This window comes from Pseudopodoces humilis, chromosome 4, assembly GCF_049639895.1.
Source record: "Pseudopodoces humilis isolate 2021_Gansu_Grassland_sample_001 chromosome 4, ASM4963989v1, whole genome shotgun sequence".
Lineage (NCBI taxonomy): Eukaryota > Metazoa > Chordata > Aves > Passeriformes > Paridae > Pseudopodoces > Pseudopodoces humilis.
In genome coordinates this window covers 67,995,221-68,021,291 of record NC_142203.1, presented here as the reverse complement: position 1 = coordinate 68,021,291, position 26,071 = coordinate 67,995,221, and the positions used below count along the sequence as shown (strand labels likewise).

The 26,071-nt window shown below is 59.1% G+C and overlaps 2 protein-coding genes across 2 annotated transcripts; one reads left to right on the top strand and one right to left on the bottom strand.

Annotated features, from left to right (window-relative positions):
- The first annotated feature begins 2,845 nt into the window (after positions 1 to 2,845).
- Positions 2,846 to 5,279, top strand: SPAG8 (sperm associated antigen 8). The gene is made up of 7 exons (XM_088054647.1): positions 2,846 to 2,910; positions 3,305 to 3,704; positions 4,332 to 4,494; positions 4,583 to 4,646; positions 4,741 to 4,855; positions 4,981 to 5,043; positions 5,127 to 5,279. The coding sequence occupies exons 1-7, from the start codon at positions 2,846 to 2,848 to the stop codon at positions 5,277 to 5,279; spliced, it is 1,023 nt and encodes a 340-aa protein (XP_087910773.1).
- Positions 5,280 to 5,947: 668 nt separating this feature from the next.
- On the bottom strand, positions 5,948 to 17,242 carry NPR2 (natriuretic peptide receptor 2). The gene is made up of 22 exons (XM_005528016.3): positions 16,513 to 17,242; positions 11,606 to 11,805; positions 11,408 to 11,521; positions 11,004 to 11,139; positions 10,818 to 10,912; positions 10,598 to 10,730; positions 10,420 to 10,504; positions 10,221 to 10,341; positions 9,681 to 9,755; positions 9,442 to 9,519; positions 9,200 to 9,304; positions 8,865 to 8,936; positions 8,630 to 8,789; positions 8,401 to 8,556; positions 8,153 to 8,321; positions 7,894 to 8,040; positions 7,595 to 7,718; positions 7,399 to 7,467; positions 7,136 to 7,310; positions 6,951 to 7,049; positions 6,761 to 6,852; positions 5,948 to 6,602 (listed from the first exon to the last, which is right to left on the bottom strand). The coding sequence occupies exons 1-22, from the start codon at positions 17,240 to 17,242 to the stop codon at positions 6,549 to 6,551; spliced, it is 3,189 nt and encodes a 1,062-aa protein (XP_005528073.3). The 3' UTR covers positions 5,948 to 6,548.
- Between the last annotated feature and the right edge of the window lie 8,829 nt (positions 17,243 to 26,071).

The window sequence follows — 26,071 nt, the reverse complement described above, 5'->3', positions numbered from 1 at the left end:
TGTACTTCTTGTCCACCCCAGAGGGGCCTCTCTGGGACCTCCCAGGAGGATCATAGCCCTGAGCAGAGCACAGGGCAGGACAGGCTGTGTGGTGGGTGGACCTGCTGCCCCTTCGATGTCCACATACCCGTGTACTCCCCCACACTGCAGCCACTGTACTGCTTGTGTGTGCACTGCCACGCTAAACTCAACTGCACTGCTTACCCCAGCCTCCCCAGCTATGCCACTCCCAGGACAACTCGCTGTATTGCTTACCCCAGACCCACAAGTGCGCACTGAGGAAAACACACTGTACCCTTCACTGCAGACCCCACAGCTGGGAAGCCCCGAGGGGAGCGGCACACAACGCGCCGCCGGCTCTGTGCGTGCACGGCGCTGTTTACAGGCCTTGACCGCGGTCTCGTGCCTGCACGTGTCCGCGCCGGCCCCGTGAGGGGAGCGCACGCGGGGGCTCGGCGCATGCGGCCGCCCGCTCCCTGCCGCGTGCCTCCCGCGCCCGCCGCTCCGTGGCCGGCTGCCGGGGCTATATTTAGTGGCAGGGGCCGGTGCTGGCGCGGTGTGCGGCCCACCTGGCACCGCCGTCGGGACCGCCTGGGCCCCCGCCAGCCGCCGCGCAGGGGACCGCAGCCCGCCGGGGAGAATGGCGGCTCTGTTCATCTCCCCGCTCGGTGGCGCTGGGCGGCGGGGGGCCCCCGGGAGCTGTGTGGGGCTGCGGCAGAGCCCCGTCACTTCCCACACATACACACCCAGTGTAGTATGGGGAGTGTTTTTGGGGTGTAAATGAGCCTTAAAATTGCTGATAATGCTGCTTCCTGCCTCTGAGGCTCAGCGCGGGTTGGGACCACTCTTGAACTCAGAACAGCCCTGCCTGCCTCTGGGATGTGTACCCCAAAGACGGCTGGGGGTCCCTGGGGAGGTGGGGACGCTAAAGAGGAGGCAGGGATCCCCAGGGCATCATCCCTCAGGGCTCGCCCAGAGCAGTCCCACAGGGAGTGCTGTACAGGGCACAGGGCACAGGCTAGCACGCGAGGTCAGAGCCAGTCGCTTGCCATCGTGTTTCTTCTTGTGCCAGGTTTATTTTACCAGTCCCCGAGCAGCGGCAGGGCAGGACAGTGGGCACAGCCCCATGGGCCCAAGGCGGGGGGGGGAACGGGGGCCAACGGCTGTTTTGGTTCCTTAGCCGGAGAGGATCATAAATGACGCAGGTTCCCAAAAGAGCCGGGCGGGGGGGCTGTGAGGGATGTGTCAGCCGGCGAGAGACAGCCAGATGTGCTCCAGCAGATCCAGGGCTGCTGCCCCGAGCTGATTCTGCCAGAGCACAGCCCCACAGACCACCCCAGGGCGGTTTTCCCCACAGTGAGTGCGCGCACCCGGGGTTGGCATCGCCGGATTCCCTGTCCCACAGTATACTTTGGTTCTGTTAATGTCTCTTCAGTATCGCTCAGGCACCCATGCTGCCTAGCCAGGCTTTTGGTAATCCCACAGGTGTTTGGTGGGGAATCTGGGGATGCTCCTAGGAAGACCACCAAGGAATGCAAGCTGGGGCAGGGTCCCCAAGCTGCCACCCTTTCAGCATGAGCTGCGGTCTGGGTGCACCACAGGGCCCACAGCTGAGCATTGCGGTATGACCAGCAGCATGCAACCCAGAACCCTCACAGTGAGCTGCCAGCCCTGGGGGCACTCCGGCACGCCCCCCCCCCTCCACCCCCCAGCGGCAGCAGGGCTGATTTGGCCCCAGGATGGGGGAGCCATGAGATGAGCTCTGGACACGTCTCCCAGCTTTCCCTCCTCCCCGCAGCTGTGCAGCAGATGGGCTTGGAGGAGCCCCTGCTTGGCACAGGGCCGAGGGCCCACAGGGAAGAACCCTCCCCAGTGGGGCCCCCCCGGCCCGCCGAGGCCAGAAGGGCCGAGCACATCCCCAGCCAGGAAAAACAGAGGCCCCAGCATGGAGCACACGGTGCCCCGTCGGCACACACCACAGAGCACTGGAATAACAGCCCTCGCTCCCAAGCCTGCCGCCTGCTATCAAAGGGCCCTTCTTCTGCTCGGCCTCTTCAGGGGCCCGTCGAGGGCTGGTGGTGAGAGGAGGCAGCTGCTCCACGCCGGCGGGCACTGGCTGCACCCAGTCAGGCGCCGGGCACGTCCCGCCCCATCACCCTAGTGCAGCTGGGGGTCCCTGGGACAAACGGGTATATGCCTCTGCCAGGCCCAAGCGGTGTAGGGATCATTTTCGTCGAGTCGTGGCGAGCAGTGTGTCCTCAGGAGCCCTGGGCAAGTCCCCGAGGGGCTGCGTTGGCCCTGCCCAGGCACGGTGCACCCCCGAGAGCCCCTACGGCTAGCTTTGCCCTATGTGGTTGTCCCAGGGCACTGGGACGAGATGACATGGAGGACATGGACCCCAGAGGTGGGGACAGCCCTGCTCCTGTAGTGCAGCGTGGGCATCCCTGTGTCCCTGCAGCCCCGCGACCCCATCCCCCTACACTCCCATCCCTCTGCACTCCCATCCCCTGTCCCTCCGTGTCCCCGTGCCCCACACAGCTCCGTCCCTCCCCGTCCCCGTGCCCCACACAGCCCCGTCCCTCCGTGTCCCCGCGCCCCACACATCCTCTCCCCCCTCACCGCACCCCCTCAGGCCAACCGCTCTCCCGCCCGCCCACTCCGCCGGGACCACGCCCATTACTAGTCTAACTCAGCCTCTTGCCCCGCCCAGTTCGGGCCACGGCCGCGCCCCCTCCGAATCTCTCCGCCAATGTAAGGCGCGTACGCGCGGGGCTCCACCCCCGGGCGCGCGGCCGCCGCGCACCGTCTCCATGGAGAGAGGCGCGTCCTGCCGCGCGCACGCGCTATGGAGCCGGGAGCCGGCTGCGCCGGGGACTGCGGCCCAGGCTGCGGGCAGCGAAACCCTTTGGGGTAACCCCCGGTGGGAAGAGTCGGGACTCAGGGCCTGTGGACCGCTAGGAGCCGGGGGGGAATGAGAAGATGGTGGGTCCGGCCTGTGGGGAGGTCGCAGCAGGGAGGGGGCTGAGCGCAGGCAGGGGGGTGGGTTGCTGGAAGTGAAGGGGACGGAAGGGAGTTATGGAAGGAGAGACCCCTCGAGATGATAGACCCAGCAGCAGGCACTGCTTCTGTCCTCCAAAAGAAGAGGAATCCCTTGTCCCTTGCCCCAATGTGCAAGGGACATGGGGTCAGGACGCTGCCTGTGGTGGTGGCGGCTGGAGACAATGGGGAATGCACTCCGCTGCCTTTCTTCAGGGTCTGTTCCTACCTGCAGGGGCACTCTGACAACAAGCTGTGTGGGTCCCAGATGCCATGGGGAGAGGCCACCGTGCAGGGTCCAGGGTGATAAGCCCCTGCCTGAGGTGCCCGTGGAGAGTCTCCCGTGCCGCGGTGAGACACTGACAAGCACCGCCAAGAGGCTCCAGGAGATGTTAGACAAAGCCAAGCCGCCCCAGGAGATACCAGACACAGATGAGCTGCCTACTGTGGCCCTACCAGTCGTGCCCAGCAGGGTGCCGTCCCCAGAGACTGGGAAGGATCCCTCTGAGATCAAGCTGCCTCCCTGGCTTGGAAAGTGGGGGACTAGCCCCGATAAGGATTCGCCCACCACAGTGCCGGCACTGCCCCCCACCCCACCCGTGCCAGCAGAGAAGCCCAGCCAGTCGGTGCCCCAGCGGAGCCGCGTGAGCTGTGACTGGCAGAAGGAGGTAACTCCATAAGGGAAAATGCCCCTCAAAGTTGGCCCCATCATGTCCCACATGCTGATCTTTTGAAGCTGCCTGCTCCTGGGCAGACACCTCTCTAAATAGCCACCCAGAGGAACTTGAGCCCCACAGGATAGAAAAGGGATGAAACTCAATAGCACAAAAGGCACAGGCAGGCACGTGGAGAGTAACAGTAAGGCAGGAGGGGAGCTGGGATCTCGTTGCTAGGGAATAGAAGGTGTGTGTCATGGCCCATCACAGTCATGTGGGGATGCTTGCTTGGGCAAGCCAAACTGGGGGGCACCTGATGGACCAAGCTGTGCCACAGCCTGGGGACTCTTCATGGGTTCTTCAAGTGCCGTAAGAGCACTTGCTCAGGGGCAATCTCAGCACCCAGGTGCTTGGGACAGCCATACAAGACTGGCTAACCTCCACCAGGCAGGACAGGTCAGTCCTGCCCAAGCTGTGTCCCTGCTCCAGCTTTCCCAAGTTTCTGGCCAGAAAGACCATAACACCTCTTTACAGCTTATGTCTATAGGGGTATCAAAAGCCTAAAAGCCAGGAGCAGGGCATGGGGAAATGCAGCATGGGCTCCTGCCCCCTTCCACAGCCCCCATTGTCCATCCCCAGATAATCGTGGACCCTCTGGACTCTCGTCCACGGAAGGATTTGGGCAGTGAGGACTTCCAGCATGGCTACCAGGGACTGCCAATCCACCAGTTTCTCTCCTCACTCACTGACAACTCCCCCACAAAGGACTGTCCATCTCTGAGGGCCCTGCTACTGGGGCAAGGTGAGGCTGACCCCAACAAGCCATTTGCATTCTGAAAAGGCAGCAGGGGAATCTTATCTGGGGGTTAATGGCACCTTCCCCTCTGCAGGGCAGCGGAAGGCCATGCTGGCATCCATGCTCTACGAGAAATACAGGCAAGCCTGCACTCCTGTGTGAGACCCACCCTTGGGGCTTTCCCCCAGAGGAGGGGACCTGGGGAGGCAGGGATCCCAGAGCTGAGAGATGTGGGGTCTGCTCTGACTGCAGCAAGGAGACGGAGGAGGAGATCCATCCCCGCCCGAGGCGCATGGAATCTATCTCCACCACGCACCAGCACTACCGTGCCACGGGTTTCCAGTCCACACCCCAGCCCATCACACAGGTACAGGCAGTAGACATCCCCCCCGCCTCCCCACCAGCTTGCAGCAGCCTCCAGGGAGGCTGCAAGGCTCCTGTGTCCTGCCGAGCATGCCATCCCCTCTGGCTCACATTTTGCTTCCACTGCAGCCTCACAACTACTTAACGGAGCAGCCAACAAGCTTCTGGATGGAGCAAGCCCGCGGGCTGCCGGTAAGGCCCCCACCACCTTGTCTTGCCAGCACCCTGGGGGTCTCAGCTGCTCACAGAGACCTCTCCAATTCTCTCCTCTCCAGGGTGTCACCACCCTCTTTGGCAGAAACATTCCCTTCAAGAGGAATGCAGCTTTCTCCACTCCCATTACCATGTACTTAGGGCATCCCGAGCCCTTCAACCTCAGTGACCCCTACGACCCCTTGAGCAGCCAGCTTCAGCCCCACAAGCAATAAAAATCACAATGTGATTGTGAACCACAATCACAGGTGGTTCCAGCATTCTTGCCCACCCCAAGGCTGTCCTCAACCTGGATGTTTGGAGGGGGAGCACTGTGTCCCTGGGATCTCAAATCCTGTGAGACCTTGAAGTGAAATGGGAAGCTTTTCAGCCCTGCTGCAAGTCACTGTTGACCCAAAATGCACTGTGGTCTGAAGATTTCCTCCTTAGGCATGGAGGGAGAGCCCCTGGCACAGCCCCATCCCCTGGGACATGTCCCCTCCTGGTGGGCACATGCAGTGGGTGACACACAGCCATTGTTCCAATCCCCAGGCACAGGTGTGTTCCAGTAAGAGGCGGCAGCAGGGCGGCCAGAGCATGAGCTCAGAGGAACGCACTGCAGCCCTCACGCCAAAGCAAACCCACGGCAGCCCTGCCTTCCCAGCACCGCCCAAGCCCTCAGCAGCCGCTGCTGTGACCGCCCAGCACCGGCTCCCCGTGCCCACACCCTGCCCCTATACCACAGACAGACCCTCGGGATACAATCTCTTGGGATATCTCAGGCAGCTGTCACCAGCCTAGGCTGAGTTCCATACTGGGGTCCCCCCCCAGCCTCCCTCCCCACTTGGCATGCTGGGGCAGAGCAAAGTAGAGGCCACAGGACAGATGGATCTGGGGAAGTTTGTATTTGAACAAAATAGTTGCAGCGAGTCCTATATTTACACCTGGAGGAGGGATGGGTATTTACATGACCCGATGGGGTTATATACAGGGGAAGGGAACACTGGGGAGGGGGGGAGCTGCGGCATTGAAGCCTGACCTGGCCAAGGAGTCAGTCTTGGCAGGAATCCCCATTTCCCCCCACCCCAGGGAGGGGTTGACATGGGCACAACTTCTGCTGGGGACCAGGTACTGAAAAGAGACGGCAAAGTGCCCTGCGGGGCAGCCAGGCCCCGGAGAAGCTCAGAGCCAGCTGAGCCACAGGGGAGAGGACAGGGATGTCAGACCTTAGAGGGTGGGCGGGATAGAAGGTCCTTCAGGCTGGATCAGGGCTGGATCACCCCACTCCAGCAGAGGCTGTGGGGAAGGTGGGCTTTGCTGGTGCTGATGGAGGGGGGCAGACGGTGCTGTGGCCGCTGCCCCACCTTGCCCAGGCCCTGCTGAAGCAGGGGGGCTGCAGAGGCAGGTGGATGCAGTGATGGGGGGGGGGTGTGCCAGTGTGTCCTGGGGCACCGGAAAGCACTGGTGGCCAGGGGGCTCTGCCACAGCCACTGGGCTCAAATGACTTAAGGGTCTTTCCTCTCGCCCAGCAGCCAGTATGTCCGCATCTTCCCCTTGCCCTGGAGGCAGAGGTGAGCAAGTTAGACCCTGGTCACTCCTGCAGCTGCTTGTTGGGTGTCATCCCCAGCACAAGGGGTCCGAGCCCCAACCCACCTCCCCATCACATTCCTCTGTGGCTGGAAGGGCTGGTACCCCACCAGCATTACTGTGCCCTCACCTTCATTTCTACATCGCCACGCAGCTCCAGCTCAAAGCAGCCAAACTCATCCAGGACTTCTTTGGTGGCAGATGAGACATGGATCTTCAGGGCTGAGTAGCACAGAGGGGAAAGAGAGATATGGCTGGATGCCACAGGAATAGGACACACCCCGTGGCTCTGGAGCTGAGCTGCCAGCCCCATGGCTTACCCTGGCCATTGGATTCCATGCGGGATGCGGTGTTCACCGTGTCTCCGAAGAGGCAGTATCGCGGCATCTTCAGACCCACCACTCCAGCGCACACGGGACCTGCAGGCACAGAGGCACTCGGGAATGTTGCAGGATGGGCAGGAGGGTGGGCAGGCACCCCCCAGCTGGCTGGCACGGGGGCTCACCGGTGTGTACACCGATGCGCAGGTGGAGCTGGTCGTTGGGACGGTGACGGATCTTGAAGGTTTTGACAGCCTCGAGGAGGGCCAGGGCCATGCGGACAATCTCACGGGCATGCAGCTTCCCATTGCGCACAGGCAGCCCAGAAACCACCATGTAGGCATCCCCAATCGTCTCCACCTGTGGGGGCAGAGGGGGCAGATACAATCTGGGCTCCTTGCTGCCTGCCTCACTTTAGGGAGCTGTGCTTGCTCACCACACCACTCACCTTGTAGACATCAAAATTGTCAATAATGGCATCAAAGCAAGTGTAGAGATCATTCAGCAGCATCACAACCTGGATGGAACAAGGGTGTGTGTGCATCTGGGAGTGCACATGTGCCCCAACCCCAGGGATGGCATTGCAAGGCTGTGAGACCTCCACCAGTCCCACAGAGGTGCTGCCCCCCAAGTCCTGCTCTCACCTGCATGGGAGTGCTCTCTGCTGAGAGGGCGGTGAAGCCCACAATGTCACTGAAGTAGATGGTGACACTGTCGAAAGCCTCAGCCCTCACTGTCTCTCCACGCTTCAGCTGCTCTGCCACAGAACTGGCAAGGACAGTGGTCAGCTCCACCCCAAACCCACTGCTCCCCCTGCAACCTTTGCCCCACACCAGCATGGAAAGCTGGCAAGAGACCCCATGCTTTCACAGTAGCAGGTGCATGCTGAACCTCTGCCAACCCTCAGACAGACCCACACACCCCCACTATGTCCCCCTCTCACTGGGGCAGAATCTGGTAGAGGAGGTTCTCTGCCTTGCGTTTCTCCTCCAGGTAGGCCTGTGTCCTCTCTTCCACCAGCTTCTCCAGGTTGTTGGCATACTGCTCCATGCGCGACAGCAGGTTGTCCAGGATACTAGTGCTTCCCTCCCTGCCGGGGTGCAGTCAGTTGGCACTGCAGGAAGAGGTGCTCCCCAGCCACCACCCCCATGGCTGTCCCCACTCCCACCCAGGGCCACCGTCCCCACACGCCAACCACCCACTTGTTGAATCTGCGGATGAAGATCTTGATCTGACTGAAGTCAGGGCGCTCGGCCGGCTCCTGCGCCCAGCAGCGTTCCATCAGCACTGCCAGCTCCTCGCTGTGCACCCCGATGTCGATGGAGGGACGGAAGAAGGGCTTCTGGCTGTTACGCACCTTCTGCACGATCTCTGCCAGGGTGTGGTCAACAGTGAGCACCAGACCCCCACAGTGGGGCAGGACCTCCACACATGTGCGCTCCATCCTCACCTTTAGGGCTCAGGTCCATGCCCTCGATGTAGAAAGGGCCATTGCGCAAAGCAACCTCCTGTACGATGATGCCAAAGCTGTAGACATCAGCCTTCTGCATGCCTGGGGTGGGCAGGTGCCCCTTCTGCAGCAGCTCTGGGGCTGTCCACAGCTTCTCTGGTGGGACAAAGCAATGGTGCAGTGAGACACAGCCACCCCATCCCCCTGGTCCTCCCAGGTAGGCACTCACTGGCATAGAGTGCATGCGTGTCCTCATTGTCGCTGGGCGAACGGAAGCTGGCCAGGCCATAGTCGGTGATCTTCAGCACAAAGCGGCTGTCCACCACGCAGTTGGATGACTTGAGGCTGCCGTGATGGCCGATGATGCTGTTGTGCAGGAAGGCCATTCCCTGGGACAAATGGACACAGTGAAGCTCGTATCTCGCAGGCACCACCCCCATCCCCCCACACCCTCAGCTGGGTACCTTGACAATGTCATTGATGAGGGAGTAGCGAAACATCCAGTCCAGGTTGATGCTCTCATTCTCCAGGACATCCTGGGGTAGCACATTGAGTGGACGCCACCAAGCACCCAGGTCATGGTGGCAGCAGCCTCACCAAGTGCCCAGCTGGAGGGATCTGCAGCACCCACCCCTACCCCTCCACTGTCCTCTGACACCTGCTTGGACAGCTCAGCTGTGAGCCTTATAGCGAGGGCTCAGGTAGCCACCAGCATCCACAGCCCTGTCCACAACGCCCAGCCCAGCTGGGTCACCAGGAATGTCTAAGTGTCACCCGCAGTGTCCCCAAGCCCCGCTACCTGCAAGCTGCCCCGTGGGCAGTACTCGGTGATGATGCAGATGTTGGGGGGGTCGATGCATGCCCCAATGAAGCGTGTCAGGTGGTTGAACTGGATGTCTCGCATCTGCAGTAAAAGTGGACCCAAGAGAGTTTTGAGGTCAAAGGGCATGAGCTGCTGCTCCTGCTACTCTCCCACATACCCAGGACCAATCCCTGCACCCCCACACAGGTTGTCCACCCTGGTGCAGACCCCAAACCTACATGTTTTAGCTCGAAGAGCACCTGCCGCGTCAGCTCAATGCGCTTCTTGTTGATGTGCTTAATGGCCACAACGTTACCCTGGGGTGTTTGGGAAGGGGAAAAGGTCAATGTCCACTGGATGAATTTGCAAAGGGGAGGAGAGTGCCAACATCCTGCAGGATGGAGTGCAACTGAGGGGGAGCACAACAGAGCTGGGGCATTTCAGGGGGAGGGCTCAGCTCCCTGCCTGCTGCACTGACCTTGAAGTGGCCAGTGTTGGCAAAGATCTGGTACTTTCCATGGGTGGTCATCAAAGAGCCATAGCTGGAGCCACGCTGTGGGAAGGAGGGCATTAGGGAGATGGCTCACATCAATGGACCAGGGCAGGGACATCCAAGGTGTGCAGGATGGGCTCTAAGGGTCAGGACAAGCTCTGCATGCTCTGTAGGAAAGGTGAAGACTCTGGGATGAGGTATGGTGCACTGCATGGAGTGTAGTACATGGATAAGGTATGTCTGTGTAGGGAGTGGAAGGCAACACAGGGGCTTGATGAAGTGCTGTGCTACACAGTGGATGGATCTATAGTGGCTCTGCAGGGGATGGAAAGTCATGCCAGGGATGGATGGAATAAGTCTCTATAGGGAATGGAGAGCTATGTAAGGATGAAGAGCTGTGTTGAGGAGAGACACAGTGGGGCTATGGCTCTTGTAGAAACAGGGCCATGTAAGGGATCAACAGGGAGGGGTATCAGGCAGGGAGGGAGGGCAGCACAGGGGTGCCTCAGGGATGGCTCCTCTCACCAGGGACAAGGTGAGCCGGCTGCCCGCTGCCTTGTGGTACCGCTCGGGACTTCCAAACTGCAGCTCATCCCAGCGGATCCTCCAGAGCATGCTGGCAAGCTCCTTCTCCAGCATCAGCTTCCTGAAGGACACATAGGAGTCAGGGCCCCATCCCCCCCCCCTGCCTTGCCTGCCCACCCATCAAACAGTCCTGGCTGACCTGAAGATGAGGAAGCTGGAGATGCCAAACATGACAAAGGTGAGGCCAGTGCCCAAAGCCACGATGGCCAGCATAGACAGCGGAGCTGCAGGCAAGAGAGGATATGACAGCCAGACTGACATGCAGCCATATGGAAGCTTTCTGGGGTCCAAGGGATGTGGGGATCCAGGACACCCACTTTTATCGCAGGAGGGGTCATCCACATCAAAGACACAGGGAGGGTTGTCCAAGGGGGGAGCCCCCTTCACCCAGGGGATGGGTCGTCCCAGCCAGTGGATTTGCTTCTCCACACCTGAGTAGTGTCCCACCACCTAAGGCAGAGAGAGATGAGGCCACCCCCAGACCCCACCATCCCACCCCCCAACCCCGGCCAGGGGGAACCTGGTGCTGGTCTCCACCTCATATTGCCCGGTCTTGGGGTCGCTCATGGCCCATAGGTTGAAGTCAGTGTCCCGATCGTTGTTGCTGTCCATACTCACAAGCCCTGTCACACCTGTGGGAAAATTAAAATGCAGGCAGGACAGGGACTGAATTCCACTGGCCCCACAGCACCTACAACCCAGCTGCCCCCATCCCAGTGTTACCCTGGAACTTGCGGTCCCGCATCTTCTCGATGATGTGGGTGGCATTTTTCTTAGAGCCACCCTCGCGCAGAGTCTCATTCAGCACCATGGCGTACAGCAGCATCCCATCATAGAAACACCCCGCCACCAGGTTCATCTGCCAGGGGGAATCTGAGCACACCCACAGCCACGCACACAGGAGCATCCCAGAACCTTCACACCAGGACCACACACCCACCCACGGCCCCATAACCACTCTGGGGCCAACATGCACTCTGCAGGGATGGCAGTGTCTGTGGCTGTTTCCACCAGGGGTGACCCCTCTGGCACTTTCTGTGGCTGTCTCACCCTCTGCATCTTGGTGAGGTGCCTCAGACCCATGTGAAGGGACCCCACCACCCCGGCATGCAGGGGAACTCACTCACCAAGGAGTAGTTGAGCTGCACCCCAAATTTCTGCTTAGCTCGCAGGATGAGCTGGGTTTGGAAATGCTGGTACTCGGGGTTTTGGGGCTCATAGTAGGTGATCACCAGCACCATCTGCAACCAAGCACAGCACCCTGGTTCACACACTGAGGCCAGGCTGGGGAGGTTTCTGCTGTCAGGCAGGTGGGCGCAGCTCACCTGGAAAGCCTCGCGCAGCCCTGAGTCCTGGCCTGGGCTCTCCTGCCAGGGCTTGAAGGGGTCACGGGCAGAGTCGCCCCGCAGGCTCTCCCCAAAGACGTCCAGGTAGAAGAAGACGTAGTCGCCGTTGGTGAGGTTCTCCTGCTGTGCCAGCTGCATGATCTGCCGCAGCATCTCTGGTGGCCCGCAGAGATACACCACTGCCAGAGAGAGGCGGCAGCTTCAGTGGGGCAGGGACACTGCACTGCACACAGCCAGCAATGGGGCAGGTGGGGCAGAGCCACCCCGGGAGCACTCGGTGGCTGCGGGGGGGGATGGAGCAGGCAGATGGGGCAGTGCTTGGCTCACCGCCTCCTGTGACCCATGGCTAGAGCCATGGCCAGACCCACAGCCCTTGCTGGCACAGACCCACTCTTGTCCGATCAATCACCTTGGACTAAGGGGGGAGAGCACAAGGAAAAACTTGCTTGAAATCATGAGGTGGATGCCCCAGGCACAGACCCCACACACCCTGATTCAGCAAAAGCCAGCCAGAGGATGTCTCCCCCCTGCATCAGCTTCCCGGCTGCTCCATGCCAGCCCTAGCCACGGAAGCAGGGGGGCTGGGAGAAGCGGTGCAGCCGTGCGCCGGAGGCCCCTGGGGAGCCCGGGCTGTGGAATGGGACAAACCCATGTTTGGGTTCGTGGCCGGCTGTCCGTGCGGCTGGAATGCGCAGGTTCCCAGATTCCAGCACCTTCGGCGGCCGCTAATTGGAAACAGAGCATTTCGCCGGTGTGACCCACAAGGCAAGGGGGTGCCCGGGCCCCGTCGGGCTGTCCCACCTGCCCCCACCCTCTGCTGGGGGCTCGGCCAGCCCCCATGGGATGCCCACCCAAGTGCTGTGTGGGGCCGGCACGCGGCTGGCACTGGGCATCACAGGCTGTGGGGACGGGCGCCTAAAAGTGTCTGAACCCCCCCGAGCAGGGGCCCTCCGTGCCCTTGCTGAAGATCCTGACACTGCCTCCTCCCTCCCCCCGGAAAACCAGGGCCCCCGCTCCAGCCAGTCTGGCTGGGAACCCGGGATTGAGCAACGAAGGAGGCGGCGGCAGCGGGTGCTGGAGGAATGTCACGCTTGGGCGCTGGCCCCGACACACAGCTCTTGTGCATGGGGCCCAGAGCCCCGGCCGGACCCGGGCAGTGGGGGGGGGCTGGGGACAGCCGGGAAGCGCCGCGCCCCGGGAAGGGGTCTCTGCTGCTGGAAGGCACCCAGCCACGTATGGCCCCAGCCATGTGGGCAGCAGGGCTGGCAGGGTGACCCACCGCGGCAGTGAGGAAGCCCACAGGTGGGAGAAACCCAGCACAGCTACTTTGGGCACAGGGAATCCACAGCAATGTGGGGAGCTGCTCCTGGGCACGGGGGAGAGGGAAATCGCAGCACCGTGGGCTGCGTGTGAGCAAAATCCTGTTTCAGGGTTTGAAATGGTTCCTTCTGAATGCTGCAATACTTCAAATAAACACTCTTGGCTTCCCCACTTTGCTAGTGCTGCATCAAGAAACGTCCCCAAATTTCTCATCCAGGATGGACAGCTCAGCACCACCCCAACACGCAGAGCCTGCAGGTTCCCCCCAGGGACATAGACAGGACTCTCCCCATCCCACTGCAGGCGCCAAGAAAAGGGAGGCAGAGGGGCTGGGGAGCCACAACAGCTGGTGGCAGATGGTGGGACACTGCAGGCAGCCAGCCCCTGCGGCGGCAGCAAAAGCCTGCCTGGTCAAAGGCCACCAAGCAAGGGGATGGATGGCGCCTAGGCGGCTCTCTAGGGATAGGTTGCATGAGCTGTGCAGAAGGAAGGGTCAATGCTCGGGGCTCTCCCTGAGGCAGGCAGCTGCCTCCAGCTGGCACCTTCCTGCACGGCCAGCAGCACCTTAGGGGACACACGCATGCCCCAGGGGCCGGCAAATGGCCAAGGGCAGCCTCAGCATCACCCAGGACAAGGGGAATGAAGTTCTGCAAGGCTGGAGTGCATCCAGTACCCTGACATTTATTTAGGGGGTGTCTCTGGTATAGGTGGCAGAGTGCCAGGTCCCAGGAAAGGGGCAGGACCATGCAGATGAGGTGGCAGAACACTGCTTGACCCCTGCATGATGGAAGATAACCCTGAAATGAGGGAAAATCCCAGGTTCAGGCAGAAAATCCCAGTTTCAAGCAGTCTGACCAGCACAGGGCACTGCAGCCCAGAGACTGTCACCCTGGCCCAGGGAGAGTGCAGGGGCGAGGAGAAAATGCACTCCCCTCCAGCAGCACCACCCAGCCATCTCCCCAGGCAGGGCACCTGGGCTTTTTACAGGCAGATGCTCTGGTAATTCCCTCAACTGCAGCTCTAATTATATCAGTGCTTTTGCAACTGGCAGGAGAGACGTGGGCCCCTGCACGTCGCCCAGGCACCCATGAGAGGGGCAATCCCACCCTCCCCCTTGTGCCCGTTCATTAGACCTGTGAATGTCAAGAACCAGCAGCCCTGGGGATGCACAGAGGGGCAGGGAAGTGGCTTTCTCTAGGAAATATTTACAACTTGGAAGAAGGAAGGTGATGCCAAGAGGGATGATATGTCGTGTTATTGCAGGCCATGGACATGGGTGCAGCTGAACACCCTGCTTCCATCTCCACGCCATTCCATACAGGGGTCCCAACCCCTGGGACAACCTTGCAAGTCCCCAATCCCTGCCCCACACACCTGGGCTAGGAAAGGACCTGTGACCAGCTCTGCAGCCCTGAGCACCCATCTCTGTAGGGCCAAGCACGTAGCCCCACACCCTGGTGCCATCTTTGGGCTGTGGCCAGAGGGGCCCAGACCCTCTCAACATCCCTGCTCGCGGCAGGGGGAATGGAACTAAATGATCTTTAAGGTCCTCTCCTACCCAAGCCTTTCCATGGTTCTGTGATGCTATGACCCCAGCTTAGAAAGCCCTCAGGTCTCTGCCCATGCCTGGCCTTCCCCCCCAGCAGCCATGACCCCCCTGCCTGCACCACGAGGGATTGATTCCCATTGGGGTGATTTACGGCACCAAGATGGAAACGTTGACAGGAATCACTGATTTCATCCCTTCTCCCTGCAGACTCCTTTCACCTCATCCCATAAGATGCTCCAAATCCCACGGCTGGTGATGGCACATGCAAGAGCTCCCATCCCAGTGGAGCAGCCATGGCCTCAGCCTCACTAGCCTCAGTCCTGACCCAGTCCAGCACCCCAGAGTACCTCCCCCCTGCAGCCTGGTCCTGCCCAGCCTTGGACACAAGTCCTGCTGGCCCATCTGGCTCCACTTACCCTGCCTAGATGTCCTTCCTAATGACACAGCATCTCAGAATCCATTAAGAAGCATTGCAGAGTGGCTGACTCCAGGATTGATACACCCTGCTCATCAATAATGAAAGAGCATCAGGCTGCCCTTGCTCTCCAGCTGCCTCTGTAAGCCCCTCCATTTCCTCCCGCTCCCAATATAGCTGCTCTCCTGGGGCACTCACAAGGCACCAAATTGATTTATCCCTCCATCAGCAGGGTGGGGCTATCACAGCCCCACATCCTGGGGGTGCAGCAGGGACAGGCACAGCCCGGGGTGCCCCAGTGCCATTCTGAGGGGCTCTGCCTGACCACAGCACGGCCACCTAGGTATGTTGGCACTATGTTCTCTAGGTATGTAACCACAGCTGATGCTGTCCTTCAAAGAGCCACATCCACTCCATCACCTTCAGCCTCCAAGGACATGCCTGGGTCACTGTGATCCTGCTAACACCGAGGGTGGGGTGGTCCCACAGAGTGCCCCTGACAGCATGTGTCCCACCAAGCTGGGGGTCTGCCCCAGCTCTTGCTGGCAAAGGTTGACCAGGCTGGGGGCCTGGAGGGAGATCCTGTGCCCCCTCCTCCTGCTGCATCCTGGCCCCTCTATTGGCACAGGGGGTGGCCCAGGGAGGGGCTCAGGTCCTGTCTTGTCCACTGTCAACTCACCTCCTATGCAGGTCCTGCTGCTCCTCCAGCCCCACTGTGACAAAATGTGCTCAATCCTCACTGCACCCCGCACAGAGCCCCTTTTGCCCACCCCTGCCTATGCCCCACACAGGTCCAGCCGTGCCTCCAGCCCCTCCTTGTGCTCCACAGGGGTCCCACTCTTCCTCTGGCTCCTTGCCATGTCCTACCACAGGTGTCACACTGCACCCACGAGTCCCACCAGATCCTTGGTCCCTTGCCGGGCCTCAGACAAGCGCCATTTTGCTCTCAACCCCTCACAAGTCCCGCTGTGTCCGCAGACCCTCATGGTGCCCCACAAAGGTGCCACTGTCTCCTTGAGCTGCTGCTGCACCCCACATGATCACACTGTGTTCCCATCCCCTTGCTGCGCCACACATGTATCTCACTGCCCTCTCCGACACTTGCTGTGCCCTGTGTGGATCTCCATTGTCCCCTAGCCCCAAACAAGTCCCACTGCCATCCCTGGTCCTTTTTTTTTGTCACACATACATCCCACTGTGTTCCCAGTCCTTTGCTGTGTCCTGCAGCGGTCCCACTGCATCCTCATCCCCTCTCTGTGCCCCAGATGGTCCTGCTGCTCCCTTAACCCCTTGCTGTACCCAACATGTTATCCACAGTACCCCAGCACCCTTGCTGCACCCCATCCTTCCCCCTACTGTGCCCCAGACGGGTCCAATGCCCCCACACGGATCCCATCACATCCTCAGCCCCTCGCTGTGCCCCGCGGAGGATTTTGCCTCCCACTCTCGGAGCCCTACGCAGATCTCCGGAGGAGAGCCCCCTCCGCTCTCCCTTCCTCCTCCCACTCCCACACCGCCGCCCCTGCTCCCCGGGCGCTCAGCCCGATCCCTCCCGTGGTCATCGTGTCCCCCACGCAGCCCACGCCGCGCCACCCCACGCACCGCGCCCGTTGGCTTTGATGAAGTGGACGGCGGTGTCGGGGCCGCCCTCCTCGGGGGAGTAGATGTGGACGGTGACGGTGAGGTTGTTGCCATCCTGCAGCTCCTGGTAGACACCCTCGACGGTGAAGTAGTAGGGTCGGTCGTCGGTCTTGCGGTCCACGTAGAGGAGCACGGCGCGGGCGCTCCAGTTGAAGTGCGCGTGGAGGTGGGAGACGAAGGCGCCCAATTTGGGTGCCGAGGGCCCGGTGCGCACCGTCGTGCTGTAGTGCTCCCGTTTGCGGCTGAAACCCGCGGCCACCGCCCCGCCGGTGATGAGGGGCAGCCGCCAGTGAGAGGCGAAGCGCCCCACGGACGCGGCGGGGTACACGCAGCCGGGCCCGAACAGCACGTCGGGGTCGTGGTAGAGCTTCAGGTCCACGGCGTTGAGCGGTGCCACGTACTCGGAGCAGGCGCCCTCCAGCTCCGGGCTCATGAACTCGACGCGCACCGAGAAGGGCCGCGGCAGCAGCGGCGGCTCGCCCCGCTCCAGCGCTTCCAGCGCCAGGCTGAGCGCCGGACCCACGCGCGGCCAAGCCCACGCGTAGCTCACGTTGCGCTCGGGCAGCACCACCGCCACCGTCAAGTTGGCGGGCGCCCCGTCGGAGGTCGCCGCCCGCCGCCCCGCGCCCGTCGGTACCGGCGGCAGCAGCAGCAGCAGCGCCAGCAGCGGCAGCGGCAGGGGCGGGGCCATGGGGCCCCCAGGCTCCTCCCCCCCCGCCGCCGCCCGCCGCTCCGGCGCCCCCGCCGCGCCCCCGCCCCGCCGACCGCCACCGACCGCCCTCCCCCGGGGGGGCGCCGCTGCCGGTCCCCGCCCGGCCGGACGGGCCCGGGGATGGGCGGCCCCGCGGCGGGGCGGGGGGCGGTGTCCCCGGAGAGGGGGGGCCAGGGGTGGGGCTAGCGGGGAGGGGGGTGCTGGTTAGGGTGGTGGGGCGAGGGCGGGGTGTTCGGGGTCTCTGGCTTCCAGGCTGTCGATCCCTAGTTGGGATCCCCAGCGGGGGTTTAGAGAGCGCGGTCCCCAGATCCGGCGGCTCCTATTAGGCAGGGACTGAGGAGGGGGTGCCTGTGTTTTAGGGTGTCCGGGAGGGGAGGTGGGGAGGGGCATCCGCGTTCGGGGTGTCCCCAGTGGGTGGGGAACGGAGGGAGGTGTACTTTGGTTCTGGTGAAGTGCAGTCAGGGGGGATCGGAGAAGAGGGCATCGGTTTGGGACAGGGGACTGGGGTGCTCGGCTTCTGGGTGGAGGGGTTGGGGGCGGGCTCGGGGGCCCCATCGGGGGATTAAGGAAGGAAAGTCCCCAGAGCCGGCCGCTCCCAGTGGGCAGGGATTGAGGAAGGGGGTGCGCGGGATCTAGGGTCCTTAAGGGAAATCGGGGAGGGAGCGTTAGGGTTTGGAGTGCCCTCACTGGGTGGGGGATTGAGAAAGAGGTACCTGTGTTTGGGGAGATGCAGTCAGAGAGCATCCGGGTTCTAGGGTACCCCAACGACTAGGGCCTGTGGAGGGGATGTCTCATGCTGGGGGTCCCCAGGGTTTGGGGAAGTCAGTGGGGTGCAGGGGATGTGCATGATGGGGCAAAGGGGAACCTGGGGAGGGGTGCGAGGACATGAAGGGATACACGGCTGTGGGGTACAGCCAGCTGGAAGGGGAGGGAATATCCTGGGTGTGAGTGTCCTCACAAGGGATTTTTGGGAGGCCTTAAGTTGTGGGATAAAGGAGGAATCAGGCTCTGAGGAGGAGTTGTCTGGGATCTGGCTGCCTCCGTTGAGGCCAGTGCTTTGGCCGTGGGTATCTCCCCTGGGGGAAGGTGAGCAGGTTGGAGATATCTTCAGGGATTTGGGATGCAGGGAGGCATCTGGGGAGTTGGACCATGAGAACTGGGATGCCCTGAGGAACCAGACGACCCTGAGACCCATTGTGTCTCCCCAGTAATGGAGGGTGCACTGGGACCCGTGCCACAGGGATCTGACTGACATAAATCCTGACGGGACGGGGACCTGAGGGGAGGGGATGGCAGGGGGCTGGATGCAACGGGATCCACCACTGCAGCTTTTGGGGCTTCAGCCACTCTGCTATGGGACGCAGGCCTGTGGGGTGGTGGGGTAGGAGGGTGGACGCCTACGAGTGAAGCACAGGGGAGCGCTCAGGAAGCACAGGGGCAATGAGCCTTGCACAAGCCCCCATGGCGCCGTGGGGCTGGGATAACCCGGGCCGAGCGGGGCTGCCGGTCCTCCCGGGGATTTGGGAAGCACCTAAGGGGATGTCATGGGCTGCCTTGGGGGGCCGCCCAGGCAGGGGATACACAGAGGTGCCGTGCGTTTGTTTGCAGGGCGCTTCGGTGGGGCAAGGGGGGCTCAGCGGGGGCAGCATGCCTGCGGTGCATTCCTGGCATTCCCAGCCTGCTGCCTGCTCCCATCGGGCGGGGGTGGCGGGCGATAGAGATTGGAGGGGGGTAGTGGGGGTGGTGCCAGCCCCTGCCCCCCGGCTCAGAGCTGTGTGGGGCGGGATGCTTGCGTCGGGGAGACCAGGAGGAGCACATTGGCTGAACGGCGGCCCCGCAGGTCTTGCCACTGGCCCTTCGAGGTCCTGTGAGGTTCAGATGCGTGAGGGATGCTGCGCTGAGCGGCGGGCAGGGTGTCGCTGTCCCCTCCCGGCATTCTGGGGCAGGCCACCAGAGCAGAGCAGAACCGTGGGCGTGGCACCGCAGGTGGTTTCGGCACAGGTCCTTCCACCTCTGGGGTTGCCGGGAGTCCCTGTCACTGTGCCTCCCATTCCCAGTGCAGGTGTCCCCACCACGAGCGATGCGTGCCTCCCGTCGCAGGGTCACGGAGCTCGGCTCACCCGGCCCGGCACAAGCCGGGAGGAGGGAGGGAGGGATTGCATTGCCCGCTATAAATATCTCGGTCCAATGTGGTGCGGAGCTGGCAGCGGTGCCTGAGCCGAAGGACGGTGAAATCCAACCGATAGTGATTACATCCAGAAATGAGAAGCTGGAAAGATCTGGAAGAGCTTCCCGATGGAGTGTGGGACATGGTGGGGCGGTGATGGTCCCACTGGAGACCACAGTGTCAGCGAAATCACCCCTGCTCACGGGGCACAGACGGTAGCACACCTCGTACCCTGCAGGTGCCCCCAGCCCTGTGGCTCCCGTCCTGGGCGTCCGGGGGCAAAGGGGACACAGAGGGGTTGGCAACAGACTGAGTGGGAAAAGCCTCCGCCGAGACCTCTCCGGGAGGTGGTGCTGCTCCCGCAGGATCTGCGGCAGGCGGGATGCCGCCAGCAGGGAACGACTCTGGTAAAACAAAATAGAGATATAGGGAAGAAAAGCAGAGGGGGTGGAGGTAAGGAGGGAGAAGCTGGTGGGGATTCGCCGCTGGAGGGATGGGGTGGCGAGATGCCTGTGACGGGAAATGTGGGTGCGAGAGAACCCCGTGTGTGCGCGTGTGAGCCACCAGAGGGGGCCCGGCCAGCGCCCCGGGGCCGCACACCCGCACCGACCCCGCAATGACACCGCGGTGACACCGCAATGACACCGCGGTGACACTGCAGTGACACCGCGGTGACACCGCAGAGACACCGCACTCGCACTGCAATGACACCGCGGTGACACCGCAATGACACCGCAGTGACTACAGGGACCCTACACACACCCTACACACACACCCTACACACACACCCTACACACACCATACACACACCATACACACCATACACACACCCTACACACACCATACACACACCATACACACACACCATACACACACCCTACACACACACCATACACATACCATACACACACCATACACACACCATACACACACCCTACACACACCATACACACACCATACACACACCATACACATACCATACACACACCATACACACACCATACACACACACCATACACACACCATACACACACCATACACACCATACACACACCATACACACACACCATACACACACCATACACACACCATACACATACCATACACACACCATACACACACCATACACACACACCATACACACACCATACACACACCATACACATACCATACACACACCATACACACACCATACACACACACCATACACACACACCATACACACACCATACACACACCATACACACCATACACATACCATACACATACCATACACACACCATACACACACCATACACACCATACACACACCATACACATACCATACACACACCATACACACACCATACACACACCCTACACACACACCATACACACACCATACACACACCCTACACACACACCATACACACACCATACACACACACCATACACACACCATACACACACACCATACACATACCATACACACACCATACACATACCATACACACACCATACACACACCATACACACCATACACACACCATACACATACCATACACACACCATACACACACCATACACACACCCTACACACACACCATACACACACCATACACACACCCTACACACACACCATACACACACCATACACACACCATACACACACCATACACACACCCTACACACACACCATACACACACCATACATACACCATACACACACCCTACACACACACCATACACACACCATACACACACCATACACACACCATACACACACACCATACACACACCATACACACACCATACACATACCATACACACACCATACACACACCATACACACACACCATACACACACCATACACACCATACACACACCATACACACACACCATACACACACCATACACACACCATACACACACCATACACACACACCATACACACACCATACACACACCATACACATACCATACACACACCATACACACACCATACACACACATCATACACACACCATACACACACCATACACACACCATACACACACCATACACACCATACACACACCATACACACACACCATACACACACCATACACACACCATACACATACCATACACACACCATACACACACCATACACACACATCATACACACACCATACACACACCATACACACACCATACACACACCATACACACCATACACACACCATACACATACCATACACACACCATACACACACCATACACATACCATACACACACATCATACACACACCATACACACACCATACACACACCATACACACACCATACACACCATACACACACCATACACATACCATACACACACCATACACACACCATACACACACACCATACACACACCATACACACCATACACACACCATACACACCATACACACACCATACACACACACCATACACACCATACACACACCATACACACACACCATACACATACCATACACACACCATACACACGGCATACACACGGATTTATCATAGGGTTTTTCCAACTGCATTGCACATTCCCTGTCCCAGTCTCACACTATGTTTTATTGGCATCTCACACCTCGGGTAGAGTCTTCCCTTCCACTGGAGCGCACCCAGCAGCCTGGTCCTGGTGGTCTGTAGTGTACCTGGCTATCTGTGGTGGTCCATGGGAATCCATGGTAACCCACTGTGGTGATGCATCCCCCTCTCTTCCAGGCTGCGCTGAGATCTGAGAAATGCTCCTTAGGCCTCAGCCTTGAAAAACAATACCTGTGCTCAGCTCTTCTTGAGCTTATCAGAAATACTCCCTGCTTCCAGGAACTGCTGCTGTCTTAAAGAGCTTCTGAGGGTTTTATGAAGAGCTTTGACCAATTTTTTTTTTCTTCCCTGAACAGCAGAACATCCCTGTTCTCAGATATTCAAAGACAGTGCAGGCTGAAACTGTGGAGAGGATGAAACACTGTTACAACTAAAGCCAACTCTCTTGTGGCCCTGTAAACAGTGTTCCAAAATGTGACCCTTTGAGCTGTCCTGGTCCACAGCGGATTGTGGTCAGCAACCTCCCTCTGAGTGGTGCCTCTCACAGACAGCAAACTCAAGTCTGCTGTACTTGGAGGATCACTGAATGATGATGGATCCTGGGCTGATCGATGATCTCATTCCCTGAGATTCAGCCCTTTGCCTGTTGAGAAGATGCAAAGGCATCCAAAGTGAGTATTTCACTGACCTCTGAGGGGAATTTTTCACTGGCACCTTGCTTGCACTTTCTGTCTGTGTGCATGCCCCTGCACATTGAGCAAACCTGGGGAGAAATGCTGCTCTCTCAGATGTTTAAAAGTACCTCAGATCTCAGTAACTTTGACCTGTAAGTAAGGTTAAGTCATAAGTTATAAGCTAAGTTAAAGACTGCTAAAGTGTTGTTCTTTTGCTAAGTTGTTAAGTTACATAGGTTAAATGCTGTTAAGTGTTATTCCTCTATTAAATTGTAATGGTTACGTTACAAGAAGTGTTAAGTGTGAGTGCTGCTAAGCTTTTAGGCCATATTCCTTTTTATCTTTGCCCTCACTGTCCTTTTGTCATATGCACCTAAACACACACACATGCACAAGCAGGACCCTAGATGGTTCTCCTTTCATTTCTGTTTTGATTGCCTGAATTTTGTTTGTTGTTGCTTTTTTCTCCTCAATGTGCCTTAACTGTCTAGTGGTAGAGTGAATCTTGCCAATGAACTTTGTCGTGCTGCCACTTAACATTAAATCTGGTTTTCGCTGATACCCTTGCCAGTGATTTTTTAAGCGATCTCAAACACTTGTTCATGGCACACATGCTGGTCCTAAGACTGCACCAGATCATGATGGGCACTGAGAGCACAGCTATGCTTGTCTGCACTGAGGGGCTCACATCCCTGAGATTCCAGTCTTCTTTTCCATGTTCCTCTGGCAAACATAACCAAGCTCCTGGTCCCCAGAGATGAACACTGTTTTTCCACCTCCTGGCATGCAGCAGCACAAGGCCATGGGCCTTGCCAAGCTCCTTCACCTCCATGCTGGAAGTGGAGCCAGAAACCTGACTGCCTCAGGAGGTGGCTGTAAAGAGCATGGCAGGCACCACAAGTGAGAGCCTGCAGCACGGTTGTCACTGCCAGGGCCAGGTGGAGTTGTGCAGATACTGCTGTGCCAGGGCAAAAACAGCACTGGATCATGGAGAGGTCCAGCATGGATGGGCAGCATCCTCTTCCTGCTGGAGGCTGTGGAAAGAGGGCAGGGATGGAGGAGGCACTACCAAGGACTCACATTTCTACTCAAGTGCAAGTCAGTGTTCTGCTGAGCTCTTTATTGCTGGTGCTCACATTGCCACCCCATCCAAAATGGGAGAGTAAACACCTTCAGAATGTCAGACAGGCTTTGACCACAAAGCACCCAGGGACTGGTGCAGATATATGGGGTGACCTTTTCACATATGGGCTTTCTCTGCTCCTGCTGTCCAGGGAGCCTGAAGGGCTTCTTGTTTGGATTTGAAGTTTGTGTACCAGTAATGGAAAAAATAGAGCAAAGGCAAATATTTTAAAGGGAAAAATGTGGATAAATGTGGCAGCTGTGTCACCTGCCTCAGGACATGAGTTGACCCTGTGTGTCCATGGGGACAGCCCCTAGAACTCACACCTCTCTGTGCCCCAGACCCAGGGTGGGACCCTAGGAGTGTCCTTGCAGGGCACCAGGACAGGAAGTGTCACCCATGAACCCCTTCAGGTCGGTGCTGCCTGTGCCAATCCAGGGACAGCTCCTACAGTGCTTTCCCCTCCAACTGTTGCAGGTCCTCCAACTTGATACAACTGGGATCCCTGGGCTGAGTATGGGGGTCCCAGTCCCATGCCTAGGTAGTCTTCTCCACCACAAAGCCACCAGCCATGCATGGCTTTTCCTGTAGAGTGTCCCTAGAGCAGGGTACCAGCTCAGCATGGCCCTGTGGGTGCCAGTAAAACAGACAATGCACTGTGCAGGGGGATCCATCTTTCTGGTAGCACAGTGAGGTCAGAGATGTGCAGAATCCACCCAGTACACAGAAAGCCTCAGGGTCTCCTGAGGCTCTCCTCATCCCCGCATCCCAATGAAGCAATGTGCCTAGGACCAGTCTGGGAGTCTCCTGTGGATCCTCAGCGTGTTCCAGACCATTTATATGCTGAGGTGAGTGCTGGTGGCATGACACATCCACGGCAAAGTCCCCTCCAAAATGAGGGGCCTGGACCATTGACCTCCCTGGCAAGTCCTCAGGCAAACAAGTGCCTGGCACTTTTTTGGCTGGTGCAGCTTCTGCATGGCCTAGGAATGATCTCCCAGGGTTCTTTCTGACTCACAGGACAGGAAACATTTCAGGGTTTAAGCCAAGCTGAATAATATGCTCATTTCCTTGTGCCGACTACAAAGCACCTGCTCCAGGGGATTTATGGAGTGTCAGCCTCTCGCAGTCACTATGCGGCTGCCTGCCCGGATGTTTTTATTTTCCTGGTATGGCCAGCAATGCCAAGGCCTGTTTTCCTAAACACCCCGTGACCTCCTGGCACGTTTCCTTGAGGGGAGCCCAGGCAGAGCCATGGGCTGCAGCCCACCCATGCTGGGATACCCAGGGTGCTGGAGAGCCAGGGTGGGTGCCGGCACCCTGCCAGGGCTGAGGGTAGCAGGAGTGCATGGCTGACCCACTGATGCCAAAACCCGGCCTGATGCAGAGCAGCCACAGCTATGATAAATGACCTGGGAAAGTGCCAGAGCAATGGGGCATGGCATGAGCAAGGAAGGATGAAACTGTGTGAGAGAGGGCAAGAGGGCATGAGAACCCGAGTGAGCCACAGCATGAGACTGCCCAGGACATAGAGCCCATCCCATGGCTGGGGACCTGCAGGTCCTGTCCCATGACAATGAACCCACACACCCCCTCCAACCAGGGCTGTAGAGCCTCAGTGAGATGCTGTGCCTAACCTCTGGGGTTGGAACACCTCTCCCCTGCAAGGAGGGTCAGGGTGTGGGTGCTGAGGCCAGGGACACCTGTGGAAGACACAAGGCATTCCAGCATGCCTTGCAGCCCATGCTTTTCCTCCAGCATCAAGCTTCATTCAGCAGGCAGCCAATCTGCAGAGTAAGGAGACATCAAGTTTTTCTCACATCCCCTCTATTTTGTCCCCTTTTTGGAGCAACAGTCTCATTGCTGGTAGGGCTGTAATCCAGCCTCTGTCAGCTATCCCATCTGGCTTGCCAGGTGTGGAATGAAGGTCGGCAGGAGCCAGCTGTCATTCTCTCTCTTCCTCACCCCTCTGCTCACCTCTCCCCAGGGTCTGGCCATGCCAGTGAGCAGAGAGCATTCATGAATGGTCATCACTCAGAGCCAGCATTTACCTGTACCTGCCCTGGTGCCCTGGGTACTCTGATGCTTGAAGCATCCTCAGGGTGCTGGTTAAGGAAAGATGTCCACATCCCAGAGCTGCCTCAGGGTCCACAGCAGCACTCACATAGTTTGGTTCAGTGATTGATGGGGGTTGCGGATTTTTTTTTGGTTGGTTGTTTGGTTTTGTTTTGTCAGGATTTTTGTGGGGGGGATTGTTGTTGGTTTTTGTTGGGTTTTTTTAAATTTTTAATTTTTT